Source organism: Ascoidea rubescens (assembly GCF_001661345.1).
Source record: "Ascoidea rubescens DSM 1968 unplaced genomic scaffold ASCRUscaffold_5, whole genome shotgun sequence".
NCBI lineage: Eukaryota > Fungi > Ascomycota > Saccharomycetes > Ascoideales > Ascoideaceae > Ascoidea > Ascoidea rubescens.
Genome location: NW_017962917.1, coordinates 313,437 through 335,580, shown reverse-complemented (window position 1 = coordinate 335,580; position 22,144 = coordinate 313,437). Strand labels below are relative to the sequence as shown.

Here is a 22,144-nt window from a genome sequence, read left to right as displayed (position 1 = left end):
ATAATGATTATCTTGTAAATATTAGATACCACTTTTTTGTTATTAAGTTTCCAAAAAGCAAAAGTGAGGTTTTCGTTCCAATGTTTTTTTATTTGTTTTTTTATTAGTCTTATTAGTCTATTTTCATATAAATAATCGAGGTTTTTCCTTTTTGGATCACTTTCAGTTCATTGAATTAAAACCAGTTCAAAGCATTGAATGATAGTTTCTACCAATATCATATTTTTTTATCCCATACTATACCTTTTCAATTGACAAACTCCAGATCCATAGTGATAATAATACCACTGATAATAATAATACTATTGATTCCTAATAGTAACAATAATAATAATAACAATAACGATAATGAGTACTATATGCCCAAGTTGCAAAACTGATAGATCAATATGGTATTCTTCACCACAAAATATCTCCAATTATTTTGCTAAACACCAACACAAATTATGTTTTAGTTGTGCTAACAAGAAGTTGGAAAGAATGATTTCAATAAGAGAGACTCAATTGAAATTACAACAAATAAATAATGGTTATTATTATTAGTCATAAATAAAAACACAACTATTTATAATATTAATATTAATATTAACATTTAATAATAATGATCCAATTCCATTTAATTTCATTTTATTTAATTTAATCTGATTTAGGCTAACTTACGTTAGTTTAACTTAATTTCATTTCAACCTCAGTTAATTAATCAACTATTAATCATTAATTAATTGATTTAATCATTTTCTATGTCATTTTATTTTATTTTATTTTATTTTATTTTTATTTTATTTTATTTTTATTTTATTTTATTTTATTTTATTTTATTTTATTTTATTTTATTTTATTCTTTTTATTCTTTTTATTTTTTGTCTTTATATTATATCCAATTTCCTTCTTCCCTTTTTACATCTTTCCTTTACGTTTGCTAATGAAGAAAAAAAAATTGATGATTGGTGATGAGTTATGAGTGTATTATTATCATATCATTAGTATTTATCTGTTTGTTTAGTATCAACTACTTTTCTACTTTTCTACTTTACTTATTTATTTATTTATTGATTTACTTATTTATTTACCTATTTATGTACTAAATTATTTACTTATGAGCTATTCTTTTTTTCCTTTTCCTTTTCCTTTATTCTACTATTCCTTTTTGCATTCTATAATTAAATAGTCAACGACAAATAAATCGCATCAGTCTGATTATTCAAATCGTTTGTGTAGCTCTTGTAGTAATCCTTTACCAATGCGTTTTTAACTTTAAATCCATTTTTCTCGTAGAATTGCATGGCCTCCTTGTTGTCGACCCAAACATGACAGACAATTTCGTGCAAAAAGTACTCTGAACACTTGTCTCTTATGTACTCGAGCAATTTCGAAGCTATTCCCAAGCGCCTGTACTTCTCCAACACACATAATGAGTCGATGTAGATTCCCTTGGGCAAGATCTTACTGCTGCTCTTGTTCTTGGTGGCAGCACTCCCGTCGCTCTTGGTGGGCATTATCAACCTGCACTTGATGACCCCAACCGGAATCTCCTTGAAGTAGGCTATCTGGTTCAAGTCGTTGTTCTGCTCAACGCTGGCGCTGTAGAAGCTCTCCTTGAAGGCAATGGGCATCGAGACCTCATTGATCTTCTTCACCACGCCTAGGTTGTTCACTGTGAACTCGTCCAACGAAATCCACCTGCTGTAATCCATTGCTCGCCCCTTCTCTAACTGCTAAGCGCCCAGCAGCCTCTTTCCCCTTCGCTGGACACCATCACCTGACCATTATATTCACTACGGAAACACCGCCGTTCCGAGATTCCGTACCGCTACTGCCCGTGCTGCCCGTGCTGCCTCTGCTTCCGGTGCTCTGCTGTCTCTGCCTCTGCCTCTATTTCGGGGTTTTTTCTATCTGAAACGCGTTTTTGATCCTGTGCTGGAGTGGCTTTCTCTCCTTGTATTGGAGCTCCAACTAAGCTGCTTCCACAACTTCCATTCTGCTTCCATTGTATCTCGGTGCCTATCCTCTACCTGAATATCCCATATCGTTTCTTCCCCCTGCTTCTTCCTCCTTCCTCTGCTTCTTCCTCTCGTCTTTTCTCAAACCTCCTTCCTCCTTCCTCCTTCCTCCTTCCAAAGGAAGCTGTGCCGTTGAACTCTGGACTGGTAAAAATAGAATTCTCCATTTGACTACCCATTTTCCACTTCCTATTTCAAAGCTTACTAATAATAATCAACTCATATAACCAACTCTCTCTTTTTTTTTCTTTTCTCTTCTTTTTTTTCCTTTTTCCTTTTGGCTTTCATTTGCTCTTCTTGCTCACTCCATTTATTCCTTTTCATTTGTTGTTTAACTCGTTTTCACCCCTTAAGTTAATCACTAACGATTCCTTTTCAGGTCTGAGATCATAGATCATACTTGCCAAAAAAAAAAATGATTAATCTGAAAATTTGTTCGTTTTTTCTATTGTTCTTCAAGATCTTCATTTCATTATCAATTTCTTCTCCAATAGATTTATCTTCGACCTACAAAATTGACAATGACAAATTTCCAGGTCTTCAAAACATTGACCCAATCCAAAGACCTATAATGCATGCTGGTCATATCAATCTTCACAAAGAAAACGATACAAACTATTTCTTCTGGAAATTCTCTAAAAACAACCAGCTTGATTCATCAAATTCTAACGACTTCAATCGCAATAACAACCTAATCATCTGGCTAAATGGGGGTCCAGGCTGCTCATCCTTAGATGGAGCTTTAATGGAAATTGGTCCTTTGAGATTAAACAAAAATTCAAACACTTTCTACATCAATAATGGCTCCTGGATCGATAATGGTGATTTAGTCTTTATAGATCAACCTGCAAACACTGGCTACTCATACAGCAAAGATTACTCTTACGAGCTAGTCGATGTATCCTTTAATTTCATGCTTTTTTTGAAAAATTACTTCAAAGTTTTTCCAAATGATATAAACAAAAATCTATATCTAACTGGTGAAAGTTACAGTGGCCAATATATCCCATATTTTGCAAACTCAATCCTAGATCATAATGAAAAAGTTCTCAACGCCAACAAAAATCAATCTTCATCTTTAATTGATTCGGATTTCAATTATATCATAAATTTAAAATCTCTAATAATTGGCAACGGTTGGATTGATCCTGCTATTCAATCTCTATCCTACCTCCCTTTTGCTCTACAAAATAAAATTGTCAAGAAAACTGATTCCTTTTTCTCCACTCTACTAAATAAACACGAAAATTGCCAAAAGGCTGTATTAAGACTAAATGATAAAAACTTGTCTCAAAACGATATCAACTCAATCTACAACCAATGCGAAATGATCATAAACTCAATCCTAACCTACACAAAAACATACAGCTCTCATCTCAATCAAGACCAGTGCTACAACATGTACGACATTAGATTGAAAGACACCTACCCATCCTGCGGAATGAACTGGCCTCCAGATGTCAGCTACATCAAACCCTTTTTAAATAACGATCACATCAACATTAAAAAATTTCTAAATTTCAACTCAAATTTCAACAAAAACTGGGAAGAATGCAACAACATGGTCCACCAAAGTCTAACAAACAACAATTCTCCATCCTCACTAACTTATCTCAATAAAATTCTAATCAAAATTCCCATCATCTTGTACAGTGGAGATAAAGACATCATTTGCAATTACATCGGTACAGAAAACCTAATTGACGAATTAAACTGGAATCAGCAAAAGGGCTTTTCCGAAAATACCTCATATATTAATTGGTACTACAACAACGACAACGTTGGTGAAATTAAATCTGAAAGAAACTTGACAATGATCAAAATTTTTGGTTCAAGTCATATGGTTCCCTTTGATAAACCAATAGTATCAAGAGGTTTATTTGACTATGCTACAAATAACTACGAATTCAACGAAGAGAAGTTAATCATAACCACTCCAGTTCACATTGTTAAAAATGATATAAATAACGATATAAATAATGGTAATAGTAACAATAGTAGCAATAACAATACTAGCAATAATAATAATAATAATAATAATAATAATAATAATAATAATAATGAAGATAGTAAAGGAGGATTGATTAATAATGAGGGCTTTAAAGTCTTCATTTACGCAATCATACTACTAACCATTTGCTTTGGATTTTATTATTACCATTTCATCTATGAGAATAGGAACAAATTACAAGGAATATTATCAAATGCCAACGACAGTAACAATAGTAACAATAACAAGATTTTTTCAACGCAAAGTTATAGGAGAAAAAAGAGACATCACAAAAATAAGAAATCCGTTCAATGGGCTGATTTACAAAATGATTATGGTAATAGTTTAAGCATTAATCACGGTAATACCAACAGTATTAACCATGATGACAGAGATCTAGATTTTGAAATTGATTTGGAGAATGAAGACTCAATACCTTTAACTGCAGTTACACAGTCAAGATTTGAAGATACCAATGAGAATAGTAATACTAATGATAAGAAGAAACCTTTTGAGAGTATTCAAGAAGAAGAGGAGACCGATGAAGAAAGTAATTCATATCAATATTACGATAAATACGATAACAATAACAATAACAATAATAATAATAATAATAATAATAATAATAATAATAATAATAATAATAATAATAATAATAATAATAATAATAATAATAACAATAATGATAATAATGGTAACCAATTTAGTCAATTCAGTCAATTTAATAGCAATAATCAATTCAATCAATTCAACAATGAATTCAATAGCACCACGAGCTTAAATTTAAATAAAAACGCTAAAAGAAGTAATAGTTTTAGTAGACACTTTCATCACAAAAGACACAATAGTGATTATATGTTTATTGAGGATACGAATTTTGATTCGAGTTTAGTTCCTGAAATAAGTAGAGAAGATGAAATTAATAGGAGCAATAAGAAAAATAAGCTGAACCGTGGACATAGACGAAAGGGATCAGTTATTGGAAATATATTGAATAAAGTAGGTATGAGTGATATTGATTTGAATAGTAATAAAGATGATTATAATTACGATTATAATTATGATAGTAATTATGATGAAAATAATAAATAAGATGACAATGATAATAATATTAATTAGGATAGGTAGAATAATAAGATGATACTTGAAATAATAATTATTAAATAGATAATAGAATAATTAGAAGAGTGGTTGGATTTGGAAAGTGGGAACCAGAAAGAGAGGAATCCTTAGGGTTTATAGATATTGGTATGGAATATCTGTGAAGTAAAATTTTTAGATTATAGAATCTCAGATTTAAATCTCAGATCTAAATCTCGGATTTTCAGGTTTTCAAAATTTCCAGGGAATCGCTAGGGAAAAATTCAGAAACAATTCAGAAAAATCTGAAAAACACTGAAATTTTTTTTGTTTCAATACATTCTGGAAGATATCTTTGGAAATACATTCAGAGATATCCAGACGTGTTGCTAGACACCTTGTCAGACAGATTGTTAAACAATTAAATAAGGAATTGAAAAAAATTTGAAAGGTTTTTCAAAAAATTCTTCAAGCTATTTGCCATTTCAAAAGTGTGAAAAGTGAAAAGCCAAAAAGCCAGAAAAAGGGACTCAGTCACCAGCCCTATTTCCCAATGAGGATAAAATTCAAGAACAAATCACAACGAGTGGAAAGATATTTACTAATAATCGCAACAGATATAAGCATTCGCAGGGCATTTCCAGGGCATTTCAAGAGCATTTCAAGAACATTTGCAAAGCATCTTCCAAAGAAAAGTTTTCAAAAGCTCTCAAAAAGCATCAACCTCAGAGCGTACCACACCCGTGGTCTTGCACCGCCAGAAATGCACTGCTCAAAACGGCAAGTTTTTCCCGGCGGCCACACGCTGCACAAAAACGCATCACCTCGACAGCCGAGTTACAGGCCGCAACCGTTGCAGACTCGGCCGCTTTCCGCTCTTGTCTCACAGCCAATCAACGTGCGGAGCCAGCTCAAAACCAGCAGCACGGGTTGCAGTATTACTGCATGATCTGCAGAACACGCGGGCACCAGAGTTTGCTTGCTGCCAATAGCAGGGATGTGCGGGCGCAGTCTTTGAGGGAATTGTTGCGCTTGGAAATTTGTCAGCACTGGGATTTTGGTGCGATTTCAGCGAATTCAAAGTTGGATGATATTCTCAAAAGAAGAAAATTGCAGAGCTTTTTTCAAACAAGTAGGTAATTTTAATCCTCTAGCAGCATTTTGAAGATTTCTTTTTTTCTGTTTTTCCCATTGCATTTTTTTATATATACTCGTCATTTCCCATCGCTGTTCCCCTTTCCAAAATTTTAGAAAAGCGATTTGATCTGTTTGGTTTTCTTTTGCTGGATTTTTCTTCTGCTACTTTCTTTTTGGCTGATATTTGTTGTTATTATATACCTGCTCTTCGGTCTTTGCTACTTGCACTGTTTTTCTTCCAAGCTGGTGATACTTGATCATGTCGTTTAACTACCTCCAAAACTTGAATTTAGAAGTGACTGAATCCCCCATCATTTCACCTATAAACTTGGATAATAATAGTGCCCATAATAACGGTCACACCGCTCATATTAATAATGAGTTGGACCTATTTTCCAACAGCGAGTTCTTTAATTTTGATTTCTTTGCTACTGATAGTCTTGCACCCAAGCCCGAATTAAAACAGAATATTCATGTCAATAATATTTCCTTATCCAACAACGGATTTATAAACTCGGACTCGAACCCAAACTCAATCGCAAATGACAATAATAGCAGCAAGTCCAGTCCAGATGACTCATTGAATGACTTTGATAACATATTCAGTCTTGAAAACAGTATTAAATCAGAATTCCGTAATAATAGCAACAACAATAATATTAATACTATTAATACTATTAATAATAACAATAATATTCATACTAATAATAACCAAAATGAACTTGGCTTTTCTATTGAATCACTACTTTCATCAATATCTAATAATAACAGCATTAATAACAATAACAACAACAATAACATTAACGAGTTTAATGACGTTTCTAGTCTAACCAGTTTTAACAGTATAAATGGTTTAAACAATTTTAACGATTTCAACAACCTTAGCCATCTTTCTCTCAAAAACACCACTAATAACACTATTATTAACAATATCAGTAACAATATTATTGAAAATAAACACGAAATTAAGTTTGACAAAAAAAAGAGAAACACCGCAGCTAGTGCTAGGTTTAGAATCAAAAAAAAGTTAAAAGAACAAAAAATGGAAAACGACTTGAAAGATCTCACTGAAAGAGTCGAAAACATGAAAAAACTAATCAATAAACTAGAAATGGAAAACAAATGCTTGAAATCTCTTATAATTGAAAAAAATGAAAAGAAATCAAACGACCTATTAACTAATATTAAAAGAAATGCAGGTTTATCTATTTGATATTAACTCCCTCATTAATATCTTGAATAACATTAATAACACTAATAACATTAATCTAAATTACCATTGGAATTTTTTGTTTTTGTTTTTTACTTGTTTTTCAGTTTTTTGTTTTCGTTGTTTCTACTTTGCAAACAATTAAAAATTAGTGAAAAACTGTAAAAAAAAGAATCTATATACGTGCTCATAAATATTCATTTCTAATGTTTTCAACAAACGTTTCATAATCAATCCTTTTTTCTTCTTCTTCTTCTTCTTCTTTTTCTTCTTTTTCTTCTTTTTCTCTATCACCTTTCATTTTTGTTTCTCTCCCTTAATCATTTGATCACTTTATCATTAAGGTTACTCTTTTTCACTGTCATGAATCTACCTTTTTCTCACTTGCTTCATCTGTCATTTGTAAACATTTAGAGTCTCTCTGATTCCCAACCACCCCAGAACTCTTCCTTCTCTTTAGTACTGCTTCCAATGCTACCTCAACTCGTAAACGAATCATCGTCAATTTGACCTCCACAATTTCGAATTCAAGTCCAGCGGCCCTCCCCAATGTGGAAAAAACACTCTACCGAAAAATGCACCGCTGCATAATCTCTTTTTTTGATTGGTCCGATAGTCGTATTCCGTGCTCACTCTGCGGCTTTTCTCTGCATTGTTCACCAGTTCTGGCGCCCTCGTGCGTTGACGTCTGCGGCCCAAAAAAGTGCGAGTTGCCGAAATCCCGTTCTTCAAGGGCCGTTGCCAGACCCAGCCCATAGACATCACTAAACAACCATTCTCGGAAATTCATAGCCGGATCAAATCAGAAATTTTGGAAAGCAAAACAAAAATAGCAAAACAGAAAATTTGCAATCAAAATTATTTGAAAACCTTAAAAAGCATTAACAAGTTCCTCAGATTTGGTCTCACACCAATTGCCTAATCGGGGAGCAATATAATCATTAGATCAAAAGGCAAAAAAATCGTTTGGATTCTTAGCTTATCTTCCTTTTGTTGTTCAGAGGCAATCCTTTTTTTCTACATCTCTCTAAATGTTGCTCTATTGCTGATACATTTCTTTTCCTTATTTTTCTCCATACATTTTTTTTTTCCTTTAATTTTCCCAAATTTTATCACCTTAAAAGCTAGAAAGATTACAAACATCTTCACCCAGCAAACTACCTCATCATCCATCCCTTGAGAGTTGAAAATGGGTTCTTTTTGTGATAAGATCAACAACCCATCTTCCTCTTTTTCCGCTTCCAACTCTGCTTCTCCCTCTGCTTCTATTCCTGTTTCTGCTACCTCTTCCTCTGTTTCTACTTACTCTCGCGAAAAGCTATCTTCGGCTTCTCCCAACGACTCGAACGTTACTTCTTCGAATTCTTTATCCTCTTTTGCTATCCTGAATAACCAATCAATCAATTTATCCAGCAATCTATCGAATAATCTATCAAATACTCTATCAAATACCCCATTTTTTCCTTTATCTCCTCCCAAAAGAATCCTAGATAGACTAAGCTCAAACATTAACTCTAAAAAAAGAAAATTTAAACAGGATATACAAGACGATTTAAAACTACATGAAAATAGAAGATTAAATATAATTAATCAAAAAAAATTAAAATTAAACTATAAACTAAAAAAAATTAATGAAAAAAACTTTATCCAGAATTTGAATAAAATTAATGCAATCAAATTCAAAAAATTTAATCATTCAATCACTTTTCAAAAAAGAGAGAAAAATAGACTCATTTTTTTAGATAAAAGAAAAAAATTAGCTTCCGAATTTATTAAAAATTATAACAATTTTAATATATCGATAGATTCAATGGATAATAAAATTACTAACAATATCGCTAATAAAATTATCAACAGCATCAATAATTCTACTGAAAATGAGAATCAAATTGATACCAACCAAAATCAAAATACAAAGCAAAATGAAAATGAAAATAAAATTGAAAAATCGGTTTCCTCTCAACTATATGAAAAATTAGATCAAAAATCAATTGATATCATAATTAGATCCTTAAGAAATTATTCATTAATTAAATCAAAACATACTCTAGTAACAAAATACCCATTTATATTTCTATTTAGTATTCCAATGCACTCAAAATTTAAAATACATCTACTTGACAAAAATTTAATTAATAATCTAAACTCCTTTTTAATTAAATTAAATATTACAAATCCAAACTCTCCTTCAACGATTGCTCGGTTCTTTTTAATATCCTTTTATCTCTTATCAGATTATTTTGACTCTTATAAAAACAATGTAGATTCTAAATTCAGTGGTTTAAACAACTCTGCTTCATCATTTCATACTTTTTTCAGGAAAAATCCTCTCAACTGTGATTACAATAATATCAACGATAACAATAATGATAAGATCAACAACAATAATTTATCTGAAATTGGCAAGATCTTAAATGATAACAATCTTTACAATTTAATTACTGTAAAAATGCTTGTTCGATCTTTTGAATTACTCAATGCTTTTAGAACCTTTTCAAAGATTGCTCTAAAGAATAATTCAATTTTAACCAACCCATTGCATCCTTCAAGAATTAAACTTGTCAAAGCTTGGATCTCTCATTTAAAAATACTCAACATTTTTTTATTTCTCCATCGTCACAGATTAGATAAAATCTCTTTATATGCTGATCAAATGTTCACTAAAGAATTAAATTATCTAAATCTTTTAATTAAAAATGCAACCGAGAATACTTATGAAAACAACTTCAACATATCTCATTATGAAACCATTAAGTTTAATATATCTAATTTAAAAGAAAATTTTAAAACTTATTTAAAACTGAATACCTCATTAACTCTAATCGATAAACCTAATATACTATTAGATGATGATTTAACCATAAAGGATTATTTATCTTACTATTATGAACAATCAAATTCAAAAGTCTATCTATATAATCAAATTGACTTAATTAATAACACAATTCATAAATCCCCTAAATCCCCTAAATCCCCTGTTGTTAAATTTGAAAACGTTTTCTCCTTTGAAAATGAACCATTAAAATTACCCAAAATTCCTTTAATTGGATTTCAGTACACTGGCAATAAACATGCTTTAGATAATAATAGAAATACTTTTAATAAAAGCGGATATATAGATCTTAATAAATCAACTACTTATACAGCTATTGATTATCCAAAAGATCACTATACTTCGTTTTTTTTCAACGGAAATTTCATCAATTCTTTAATCCTTTTAAAAATTGTTCCGCCATGTTTTCATATTTTTGATTGGAAACAAGTGATTATTTTTTGGATGCTTCAAAACCTTCATACTTCCTGTCTATCAACTGATGAATCTAACAATTCCAATAAATTGTCAAAACTTGAAAATGACTATGGATTTCCCAATAAACTAAAAACTGGTTATAAAGTGTTTACTAAGAATAAAGTTACTAAAACCAATATACTCATTAATCCCATTCTTAATATTGAAAAAATAAGACAAAAATTTTGCAATAAGACATACAAAGATATTAGACAAGACTTGTATAGTCTTATTACTCATTATGTTGAAAATGACGAGAACTTTTTTAAAAATGAATATAAAAATAATTTTATGGAACATATATTTAAATTATTTAATGAGTTTTTAAATACTGGAACTCTTATTTTTAAATATATTTTCATTATTAAAACAAATGATGGAAAAAATCCATTATTCACATTTATAAAGACTAATAGATACTCTATGCTTACAGATATAGAATTTTTAAATGAACAACATTACAAGCGTAAAGAACTTAATTTTATTGAGTATTTTTCAAGATTAATTCTGTTGTTATATGATTATTTGTTGTTTCTAAATCGTTTATTTGGTTTCAAAAATACACGAGCAGATTTGTCAGTAATAGATGTGTTATTTGTTGAATGCACAGATCAGTTTTCTAAAGAATATTTGAAAGAAATATCTGAAAGAGATTTAACAAAAGACTCTAAAAAAGATTCCAAAGAAAAAGAGGTAAAGGATCCATACATTTTTAATAAGGATAATGAATTAGGTAATATTAAAAAATTATTTTTAAAATTTTATGATAAATTATTATGTTTTTGGGAAGAAAATATTGGGAAGATTGCACAATTTTTGATAAATTATTATTATTCATTTTTCACTAATAAGATTCATTCAGAAAATATTTTATCAGATTTGGTTCGATATGAATCATTCAATTGGAATTATCAAAAATTTGGAAAATTTGAAGTTTTTGGTAAATCAGACATTGAGGTATTATTAGACAAAAAGCATAAAAAACAAAAAGATTTAGATGTTAATAAAGAATTACTTGAAACACTTAAGAGAAGAGAAGTTCATTATTGTGCATTTGACTATTTCAATCGACGTGGGTTGGAATTGAAGAAAAAAATTGATTTTACACAATACGATACAAGTTTTAAATGGATTAATTTTATTTTTAATGACTGTTTAATGAGTAATGCAAATATATGTAAACTTGAAGAATTTAATGATTTGTTAATATTTGAGCCGTTTTTAAGTTTTAATGAAGAAATGCTTTCAATATCAAGGGAATTGCTTATATTAATTTTTTGTTCGGCTGTTAGCAATATATCTTATTATTATTATCAAAATCTATTCACATCAAGTGAATTGGAAAAGATATTGACAGAGGGGGAAAAGGATAAATTTGAAGAGTATATCAGTTGTATTGATGGAGAATTTAAAGTAACTGATATTTTAATTAATTGGGAGGAGTTTTCTCAGAGTATTCTAAAGGCAGTGAACGGTTGTATAATAATAATAAAAGAAGAACAAAATAGAAAAATTATATTGAAAAAAACAGTTGAAGAAATGGGGGAAATAATTATAGTCAAATTAATTGAGAATATGGAGGAGAATTTCAAAAAACAGTATGAAAAGATTAGAAACAGTTGCGATGATATAATTGATGATTTAGAAGATAGTGAATCGGATTATAATGTATTCAGATTGGTTTTGAGTAAAATTATTAATTGTGAATATTTCTCAGCGCATTTCAATAAGATCTTTGAATTATTTTTTCAAAGACAAATCGATGATGAAAAACAAGATCGAGTGTTCAAAGTTTTGGTTAACAAAATGAAAGATATATTGGAAGTTGTTGGAGATGAGTATATCATCTATCATAAGAAGTTTGATCGATACATGATTATCAAAAATGGGCTTACAGTCGCCGAATTGAATATAAATTGCAAGAGTGCAGTTGATTGTTTTGGGACACCATATTTTCAAATTAATAGAAGCAAGAAACTTCGTCAGTTGATAAAGCGAAACTATCAATATTATGAAGAAGAAGTTTACAGTGTTATTACAGATATCAACAAAATATGGTATTTGAACAAGTATTTACATAGTAAGCAATATGAGGTTATGTACCAGTGGATGAAAAACGAGTGGTTGATGGCGCAAAAGAAGCAAGAGAAGCAAGAGAAGCAGGAGAAGCAAAATCAATGACAGTGGCATTTTGATGACATTATTTTAATGGCATTATTTTTATATTTTTTTTACATTATTATTACGGTTTTCTGGATTTGTGTTAAGGGTTTTTGTCGTTCGTTTGGGTAATGAGCAAATGTTCATGGGCTTTCTGCTTTTACCAAGCAGTCTATTTATTTCATTTTTATTAACTTTATTTTCATTAGATTTACAGATTTAACTTTGTAAGCATTCCACAGTTAATTGATGGCTTTAAGTTCTCTCAATAAGTCCTCTCAATAAGACCGAACAGCTCCAACAATCCAGATCAACGCACGTATCACCACTGCGATCTCGGGTCGTTATCAAAGGACAAAAAGAACAAAAACTAAAACCAAAACTAAAACTAAAACAAAAAGAGACAGGAGCCATCTCTGTTCTTGTTGGAAGCCTCTTTGTTATGTCATGTCCTCGACCAGCTAAGCAAGCAGCCCAGGGGCAGCAACAGAAACAGTGACAAAGTGCTGCCAGAGCTGAGCTGGAGTCGACTGGGTCGTTGTGGGTCTGAGCTCTCTTGCTCCAGAGCTCTTCGTTGATCTGATTCTCAGTGTTCGCTAGTCTGATTCGCTATTCGTCTAGCTGCCCATTTCAGTGTTATATATAGAACTGTTATATATAGATGCGTATATATAGATCGCTTTCGCTGCGATGGCTCTACTTTGCTGACGATGGCCATTGCTCTCTTCTTCATCATCTTCTTCTGTTTCTGCCTCCCTAGCCAATTCTGCTGCTTTCCTCATGTCTGTCTCTGATCCCTCCTCTCAACGCTTGTTCTCCTCGAGCCACTGGAGAGTCAACGATTCCCCCAGAACCTCAAAGACCCTTACCTGTTTCGATGCCATTGAGAAGTTTTCCTCCAACTCTGCTTCCAATGCTAACCAATTGTTGAACATTGCTGTCTCCAACAACTCCAAGAAATCAAACTTGAATATCTACCAGTTAAATCTTGACAAAAACTACTTGGTGCTCAACCAGTCCATCACCCTCGACTCCAATATCTCTTCCTTGAAGTGGCTCAACATCGATAACTTCACCTACAATTACAACAACCAAAACTACACCTCCAATGATCTCTACAACAAAAATTTATTGTTGGCTGGGAGATCCAATGGGAAAATCAATCTTTTATACATCCCTGATAGTTCTTCTCTCAACAAAAACGCCAAAGTCTTGAGAACTTTTACTCATCCTTTTATTTGCCAAAGCAATAAATCCTTCAAATTGAACTCAAAGCTAAATATGAACTACATGAACTCAAACTTAGTCAACAAGATATCTACTGTCCCTGATGACTGGTCAATAACTCCTACAAACAAATTCATATCTTTGATCTCACGAAACTCCATTTATCTCTGGGATATTAATCGAAAATTATACCCAATTTATTTCAACATTATCCCCAATTTACTAGATTTTAATGAATCAAAAAACAAAAACTCAACTTTAGCTCTTGCTGGAAAATTTGGCATTTCTCTACTTGACCTCAGAGTTAATAATCATACTGATGATAGCACAACAAAACCAACAAAGAACATCAATAATAAACCTGCAAACTTGATAAAATGGTCAAAAATTGATTCAAATATTCTAGCTTCTGCTCATAATGATGGAATCATAAGAGTTTGGGATATAAGATCAAACAATTATTTCGCTGAATTGATAGGTAACCCAAACGACCACTACATCACCTCTTTAGAATTCAATAACAACGATAATAACATCTATTCAACAACTCTCACAAATAAACTATTTTACTGGGACATCAAATCCACAAATTTAGTCCAAGATAAAGTCAATAAATTATCCCTAACATCCCTATCAAAGGATTATTTAGCCGCTGATGATCAAAATTCAATCTCCTTTTATCAAGATTTAATCATAAACTCAACTCAGTCTGGTAATTTGATATCAAAAAATTGTAAAAAAATCCTTCATATTCCAAACACGAATTGCACTTTATCAATTAATGACGATACCATTAGTTCTCATTGTCAAAATAACATGTCAATTCAATTCCAACAACCTCAATTAAACACTTCAAATGTTGAGCTTTCAAATCCTGATAACATCAATCTTAACAACTCCTCAGAAAGCGATAGTGATAATAATGAAGCATCCTCTTTGAAACATACCAATACCCATTCAAGGAACAGCTCGTTATTTAGCAACAAATATAACTATAGCTCTTCGATTCTGTCTATCGATTCAGATTCCAATAATAATGACAACAATCAACAACCTGAAAAACCCAGAAAACCTGAAAAACTTGATGAATCTGATGAATCTGATGAATTTGATAAAATTAATGACTCATATGATGCTGAAGATACAATACCATTTAAACCAACTTCTCCTTTGAAAATTACAAAATTTCAATTGAGTTAGTTTTTTTTTGTTTTTTTTTTTGTATGTTTTGTTTTTTTTTCAAAATTTTCTGCTAATTCCAATTTGCTCTTTCTTCTTTTTCTATATCTTATTTTTATATTATGTTTTTGGTTAATGAGGTAGCTTGTTGTTGTTTTTTATCATCATTTTTTATCTTACTATAAAAAAAAATATCATTGTAAAAATTTTTTTATCACATATATAAGTATATATATATTTATATATTATTATAATATATAATAGTTGAAACTAATTAAAAAAAAATCAAATAATAAAACAAATTAAACTAATTCTTCAAGTAGATTTTGATAGATAATCATAAGCTGGTGAAACATTTATGTAATTTTTTCTACTTAACAATGTTTTCTCATTTTTGGAAATGTATAATAAAATATCTTCAAGGTTTTCTTTTAACACTCCAACCGATTGTTGATCCATATTAGTTTGTGCAATTAATGCAGGCAATGAAACAAATAATCTTAATAAATGTTCAACCCCATAAATCTCGCATAATCTTTTGTCTTTATTTTTTTCATCTTTTGATAACTCTGCAAATTGGGTCCTTTCAAATCGGTATAATAAAATTGATCCCAAAGATCTATCAAAATAAAGATTAATCCCACTTAATACTTCTCTTAGGATATCAATCTCAATGGTTTGATTATTTTTTGAAGGCAATGTAACTTCTTCATAATTCTTTAATATTTGCATTATACTTGGGTTCTTTGGTACATCAACCAAATAATGATTCTTTGTAATATTTTCCCAATCATCAACTAAAAAGGATTTCAAATTATCAGGTATATTTATATTAACTTCTGTTTTTGAAAGAAACTCCTTTTCCTTTTCTTGTTCATGTTCAGTTCTTCTTCTTCTCGAAGACACATTGTTTGAAGATCGAGAATCATCACTAATTTTTTTCGTTGAAGCTGAAACATTAATTGAATCAGTTACATTTAATGCAGCCTGCTTCAATTCCTTTTGTAATTTCAAGTTCTCGTAATTAAACGTCAATACCCTAGATTCTTTAACCCATTCATCCCAAGATGCTTTCCAACCTTTATAATGAATTAAATAAGCTCTTTGATCTTTAAGATCTTCAGGAAATCCAGCAGCTTCCAAAGATTGTTGCCCATCTTTCTGCATCACATAGCTAGCATCTTTCTCATGAGCTTTGAGAATTTTGGCTTCATACAACAAGGGTCCATGATATGCTAAGCACTTACTATTGGGCCCTAACATTTCATCCATTGGTAAGTAATTTTGTGTTGGTTTATTTCCTCAAATAAATAAATAAATAAATAATAACTTATATTTGAAACTATGAATGCGATTTAGAAGTTGTTTGCAAATAAGATAAACCTGATACCGTGTTTCAAAGGGGATTTAGATAGCAAAAAACTGGAAATTACACAAAGATTAAATATTTACATAGAATATCGCCCACAATAACAGGGAAATCGGGTCACAAAAACACTCTTATTGTTTGACAAACTTCAAAACACAATTACTATTTTTTTCAAAGCTTCACCAAACAACAAAGTCATCAACTTTTCTCGAAATTACAGACAATTGTGTGGAAATCCTTTGATGACATGCATGCTTTCAAAAAAAACTTCATAAAGGCTCTTCAAGTTAGTGTTTTCTCGATAAGTCTGGCAAATTGAAATAATCAGCATTACCAGCACAGGCACCTGTTGTTTTCCCATCATCTTTGAGTGGAAAGAAACATATAGGTTATACAACAATTCAGTTTCATCTGATGTCACTTCCATTCATAAACTTGACTATCGACTCTTTACAATGGTTATAATCATAAAAAACAGCTCTATCAAAATTTCTAACCTCACTACCTTAGCAGTTTTCAAAAATACCATTGAAGATTTTCACCACAGCAAAATGAAAACACACTCTTAAACACAATCGCATCAAAAACATACTTTAACTGAGATTATTCTATAATTTGGGTAAAATATACTGAAAAAACAGTAGAATAAAAGACCGAAAATATAGTGATCAAATGATTGAATTTTTTGGTTTTTAATCCATTAATTTCTTCAAACGTCTTAATCAACCTGCTTTTCCCAATGATGACAATCCCAAATTCTTTTTAATATTAGTAGTCACTTTGATATTCTAACCGGCGGATAATAATCATCTTTCGTTTATAACTAGTAAACTATGTTCGGTTTCAAGGTCTTTCACTTTCAAATCTTAATCCCATCCAAATAAGCAAGCAAATAAAATCACTTAATTCAATAAGAGAAATATCGTCATTGATTTTCAAAATCTTTTAAACTATATTGATTGCTAACCAAATTTGCCTTTGCTGGTTAAGCTGAGCTTATCTCAACATTTTTTCATTCTAGATTTTATGAATAGCCAATTTAATTATTCCAAAAAACTAAAAATTCTCCAATCTATTAAATTGTAACTTAACTAAATACTGAGATTGCTAGGTTGTTGGTAAATTGCTAAATTGTTGATAGAAGAAAATAAGTTAGTCTCCTCATAGCTGAAAAATAATAAACAAGCAAGTTAGCATTTTGTTCTCTGCAAGCCATTTAATAAAATTTAATTACATTATCACAAGCTATTGAAAGTACTTTCAAACAAACACCAATTCCATATTGCCAAAATTGACAGCTCCTAGTTCTTAAACAATTGTGACAATATTTGTCAAATCTCACTCTAGTTTTCGGATATTCGACATAACACCTTTATATTCCATTCCATTTTTTAATCAGCATTTGATGCTTTCAAAAATTCAAATTATCTGACGCAATTTCATGTACAATGCATGCATATTAAGTATATGCATATATATATATATTGACATACATGATCCATATTTCTGGTCTTTATTCTCTACAACATATATCACAAAACAAAAAATCGTATTGGTTATTTCATTTTACATTGAATGGCTCTATTCAAGTGAATATTGTCTTAAAGAAAGATATTTTATTTAGTCAAGTTTTAATAATTTGGAAATAAGCTAAAATAGTAGATAATATAGCAATTTGTTTTCTCATTTAAAAAATGAAGAACCTCAGATACAGCAATAAAAAGTTGATAATATAGAAATTTGTTTTTTAACTTCAAAAATAATCCAACTGAGATTCAGCCAAATTTGTTACTTCCGTCCTCCTCTAACATAAAATTTAATACAGTCTTGACTTCACTTTTGCAACAGTAGAATATACGATTTTGCTTGTATTCTATTTCCTTTTCAGCAAAATCACGTCTTCGAATCTGGCTCATATAACCCCAAATGTTCAAAAAAACACTTTCTAACGTTTTCTTTGGTATCTGGTGCAAGCAACTAAATAACTCAGCTTCATAGTGGATCCACGAATACAATCCCATCCATGAATACCCATCCAAGTCTTCGTTGACCAAGTCCATTTCCTGGTTTCCCATCTTGTAATACTCGCTTTTCATCAACCCCACCGCCTCCATCACATTGTTGATGATCTTCTCAATGCATACATAGAACTCCTCGTTCATGTGTATCTCTGGACATATCTTGTAGTTCTGTTTGATATCCCACCACTTGTCCACTTGCGATGCTTTGATTGTCTTCACGCCCATGAAGTGTTTGGCCAAGTGGAATATTTTCTGGTAGCAGACCATGATCTTTCTGTAGTGTTTTCCTGGAGCTTTGAACTCTTCTCTCAATTTCAAACGATGAACCATGCAATATAGCTTGTCCTTTTTGATCAACCTGATCAACTCAAAGCATTTCTTGTCGGGTTCAACATCAAGCAACATCGGATCCAACAATGAGCTTGTGTCAACATTGCTCAAAACCAGATGCTGGATCTGGTTGAATAGCTGGTTGAATAAACTGTGAGCAGGATCATCATGTGTGCCACCAACAACGATTTTTCGTTTAATTGATGGGATTTCGAATGGTGTCGAGACGCTGAACACAAACCAGTCATCGGTTCTTTTGCACTCAACAGAATTCGGAAATCCCTCTTTTTTCTCAAAGTTTATTTGAATGTTGATATCCAAACCGATTGCATGGTCATCTTTGCAACCATCTTTGCAACCATCTTTGCAACCATCTTTGCAACCATCTTTGTGACTGCCTCCCAAAAAGAATCCTCGAATGTCATCAAACTTGAGAAGATGTGTAATCATCAACGGACTCAAAAAGTCTCCACAGTTAATATCCAAATAGATTATGGCCAACATAATCAAGTAGTACGATACTGTTGACAACGTCTGGTCTGTGTAGTTTGCAAAATGATACTTGAAATTAAACAAACTGTCACTGTAGCCTATAATGTCAACCGATGTTTGAGCACCACTTGACCTTAGATGGCTCAACTTCCTGGAAATATATTTCTGGCGTGCTTCAATGTCTGCTGTATAGCACTCGTCCAACCTGATGTCGTCCAACAGAACCACACAACCAGCGCTGCTAACAGTCTGGATATCTTTCTCATCGAAACACTCATAACTAGCATATCTGGGTAGAGCGTCGTAAATTATATTGGCGCCTGGTCTGGGAATCACAAATCTCAATGGCAAAGTAATGGGAACCATCATAACATCAACAATCAACAATATAATCCCAAAAAACACAATTTTTTTTCTATTCTCGATAACATTATTTTGTTTTGTTGGCACGTAACGTTTGTAGATCCAGATCATGAACCTGTTGTTTAAGATTAGGCATTCTTTGACACAGCAATTGGCGTCTAAACAAAACAAACACTGAATCAACCGAGCAGCAATGAGCCCATACCATATTCCCCTAAAGCAAATTGAAGGCATCACACCAAAATTGTATGATAGCATTGACGCTATACCCACGTCGATGATGGTGCTATTGGTGGATGGAACTTGGATCTCAGCAACTGCTGGTGGGGTGGCAGAATCTGCGTTGATGCAATCCAGAAACGAGCTCCAGAAAAATGGAGGTGAGCTGTAATCAGCCATAGATGGTTTGTTCAAGAGAAGCTCTGTCTGTTGATATCAATTGATTTGAGATACTTGAAATGATTCTGTTGATTGTTGATTGTTGATTGATTGTTGATTGATTGTTGATTGATTGTTGATCGATTGTTGATTGATAATTAACCGCCGAAAGGAACAAGCCAGAACTAGTGAATCTATTCAGCTTATGCACAGACTATCCAGTAGAGTGAATGAGAACTGACTAACAATGTAATGTGTGTGTATTGGTGGCAGTTATATAGACGAATATGAAGAGACAAGCAAATAAAATGAAGAGAATGAAGAAAATAAAGAAAATGAAGAAAATGAAGAAAATGAAGAAAATAAAGAGAATAAAGAGAATAAAGAGAAATAAATATATTATGGTTGCAATTTGGATATGATGTAGAGATAATTTACTTGTTATGACATGCTATTGGTCAAATGCAAATATTTTTCTTTGGGTTGTGTATTGTTAATAGTATTTATATTATTATTGTTATTGTTGCTATTATTATTATTATTGTTGTTGTTGTGATTGTTATTATTATTCTCTTCGTTTTCATTTCTAGCTTTTGAAGATTCAACCAACTTCTTCATCAATTTCTCATCATCTTCAATGGATTTCTTGATCCTTTCCTGATTGCCCTCAAAAAACAAGCTGAATCTTCTCCACCACAAGAATCGTTGAATTCTCGAGAATTTGTCCAATCCAAATCCATAGTTATTATATGATTTAAACAAGTTAACTTCAATCTCTTCAGATTTTCGATAACTTTTCATTAAATCGTCCTCGACTGTCGATATTACATTGAAGATTTCCAAGACCACTAAGCAAAGGAACAATGAAACAAATGCATAGAGAAGATGTCTTCTGTTTAAATCTTCTATTGAAACTGAATCTGTTCTGATATTTTGATAATCCTGCCAAGTTCCAGCAGACCAATATTTTTGATCACTAAAATTATTATATCTGTAAATGTTTTGATTATTGAACGCATTATTATTGTTTTCCCAACCAATTTTATATCTATCGTAAAGATTTCTGCTCCTTGTATCCTTCAAGATTTTATAACTCGATATTATTTTTTTGAATCTTTCTTCTTTGATCTTGTTTGAGATCTCAATACCTTTTGAATCTAGTATCACCCTTCTTTTGGATAAATCAGGATGATAAATTTTACATAGTTTAAGATATTTTTTTTTGAGTTCAGTATTGTTAATAAAATTTGTATTGTTATTCAAGCCAAAGATATCGTAGGGGGTGGGCGAATTATTGATAGGCCATTCGTGATGAACAAAAGGATTGTTCAAGTTGATATTAGGGTTGTTGTTGTTGTTGTTGTTTATTGGAATGTTTGTCGAGTGGGAGTTAAAATTCAAGAACATTGATCTCTTGAACTGGTAAAACTGGTTAAGCCTATTATTGAAGTCTGTGCTGATGCTGTGGGGAGTGGTGTTATTGTACAAATAGTAAGAAGCATTAAGCTTTAGTTTATTCGATAAACAAATGGGCATTTTCAAAAGCTGGTGGAAATATAGGAGAATATATCTGGGTTGACTGCAGTTTATATCTTGGTTCTGGAAATGTTTTCTCTTATCAAGCAAAGTCAAATCCCACTATCTCAGCTCAAAGCAATTGCTCACGAAAGGAAAAAACAACCCCCAGTGCTAAAACATAGCGACCATTGGAGCCTATTTATAAGCTCTGTTCGAGCCAAAGGTCTGCACTTCACCACCAATCAACAGAGGAGAGCTCACTAGTGTTAGGTCTGTTCCCATGATTGCACACCAGTAAAATCGTCTTTATTTCGAGGTTTTCTTCCTCTAAGTGCTCTTTTTTTACTGCTTTTGCTGTTGTTTTTGAAAGCCCTTCCGAAAAGCGGCGGCCTCGGGCTTCA

The 22,144-nt window shown here is 31.6% G+C and overlaps 10 protein-coding genes across 10 annotated transcripts; 6 read left to right on the top strand and 4 right to left on the bottom strand.

The window, feature by feature from the left end:
- The first annotated feature begins 29 nt into the window (after positions 1-29).
- ASCRUDRAFT_75457 (uncharacterized protein) lies at positions 30-729 on the top strand. The gene has a single exon (XM_020193069.1). It carries the CDS (start codon positions 349-351, stop codon positions 541-543), a length of 195 nt encoding a protein of 64 aa, XP_020047751.1. The 5' UTR covers positions 30-348; the 3' UTR covers positions 544-729.
- Positions 730-1,160: 431 nt separating this feature from the next.
- Positions 1,161-1,694, bottom strand: NAT5 (peptide alpha-N-acetyltransferase subunit NAT5; the record flags this gene model as incomplete). The annotated part of the gene is made up of 1 exon (XM_020194503.1): positions 1,161-1,694. The coding sequence occupies one exon, from the start codon at positions 1,692-1,694 to the stop codon at positions 1,161-1,163; it is 534 nt and encodes a 177-aa protein (XP_020047750.1).
- A 721-nt stretch (positions 1,695-2,415) lies between these two features.
- Positions 2,416-3,915, top strand: ASCRUDRAFT_34098 (serine-type carboxypeptidase; the record flags this gene model as incomplete). The annotated part of the gene is made up of 1 exon (XM_020190491.1): positions 2,416-3,915. A coding segment is annotated over one exon (1,500 nt), but the record flags the coding sequence as incomplete, so codon positions are not given.
- Positions 3,916-5,353: 1,438 nt separating this feature from the next.
- Positions 5,354-6,338, top strand: ASCRUDRAFT_142221 (uncharacterized protein). The gene is made up of 2 exons (XM_020189184.1): positions 5,354-5,901; positions 6,090-6,338. The coding sequence occupies exons 1-2, from the start codon at positions 5,624-5,626 to the stop codon at positions 6,208-6,210; spliced, it is 399 nt and encodes a 132-aa protein (XP_020047748.1). The 5' UTR covers positions 5,354-5,623; the 3' UTR covers positions 6,211-6,338.
- Positions 6,339-6,466: 128 nt separating this feature from the next.
- ASCRUDRAFT_7671 (bZIP transcription factor) lies at positions 6,467-7,420 on the top strand (the record flags this gene model as incomplete). The annotated part of the gene is made up of 1 exon (XM_020193587.1): positions 6,467-7,420. One exon carries the CDS (start codon positions 6,467-6,469, stop codon positions 7,418-7,420), a length of 954 nt encoding a protein of 317 aa, XP_020047747.1.
- A 1,186-nt stretch (positions 7,421-8,606) lies between these two features.
- ASCRUDRAFT_69940 (uncharacterized protein) lies at positions 8,607-12,887 on the top strand (the record flags this gene model as incomplete). The annotated part of the gene is made up of 1 exon (XM_020191731.1): positions 8,607-12,887. The coding sequence occupies one exon, from the start codon at positions 8,607-8,609 to the stop codon at positions 12,885-12,887; it is 4,281 nt and encodes a 1,426-aa protein (XP_020047746.1).
- Positions 12,888-13,646: 759 nt separating this feature from the next.
- DSE1 (Dse1p) lies at positions 13,647-15,293 on the top strand (the record flags this gene model as incomplete). The annotated part of the gene is made up of 1 exon (XM_020191730.1): positions 13,647-15,293. One exon carries the CDS (start codon positions 13,647-13,649, stop codon positions 15,291-15,293), a length of 1,647 nt encoding a protein of 548 aa, XP_020047745.1.
- Positions 15,294-15,535: 242 nt separating this feature from the next.
- On the bottom strand, positions 15,536-16,572 carry EAF3 (Eaf3p). The gene has a single exon (XM_020193068.1). The coding sequence runs from the start codon at positions 16,542-16,544 to the stop codon at positions 15,588-15,590; it is 957 nt and encodes a 318-aa protein (XP_020047744.1). The 5' UTR covers positions 16,545-16,572; the 3' UTR covers positions 15,536-15,587.
- Positions 16,573-18,193: 1,621 nt separating this feature from the next.
- On the bottom strand, positions 18,194-20,353 carry ASCRUDRAFT_75452 (uncharacterized protein). Its single transcript, XM_020193067.1, has one exon. The coding sequence runs from the start codon at positions 20,244-20,246 to the stop codon at positions 18,417-18,419; it is 1,830 nt and encodes a 609-aa protein (XP_020047743.1). The 5' UTR covers positions 20,247-20,353; the 3' UTR covers positions 18,194-18,416.
- Positions 20,354-20,804: 451 nt separating this feature from the next.
- ASCRUDRAFT_17161 (uncharacterized protein) lies at positions 20,805-21,536 on the bottom strand (the record flags this gene model as incomplete). Its single annotated transcript, XM_020189468.1, has 1 exon — positions 20,805-21,536. A coding segment is annotated over one exon (732 nt), but the record flags the coding sequence as incomplete, so codon positions are not given.
- Positions 21,537-22,144: the final 608 nt, after the last annotated feature.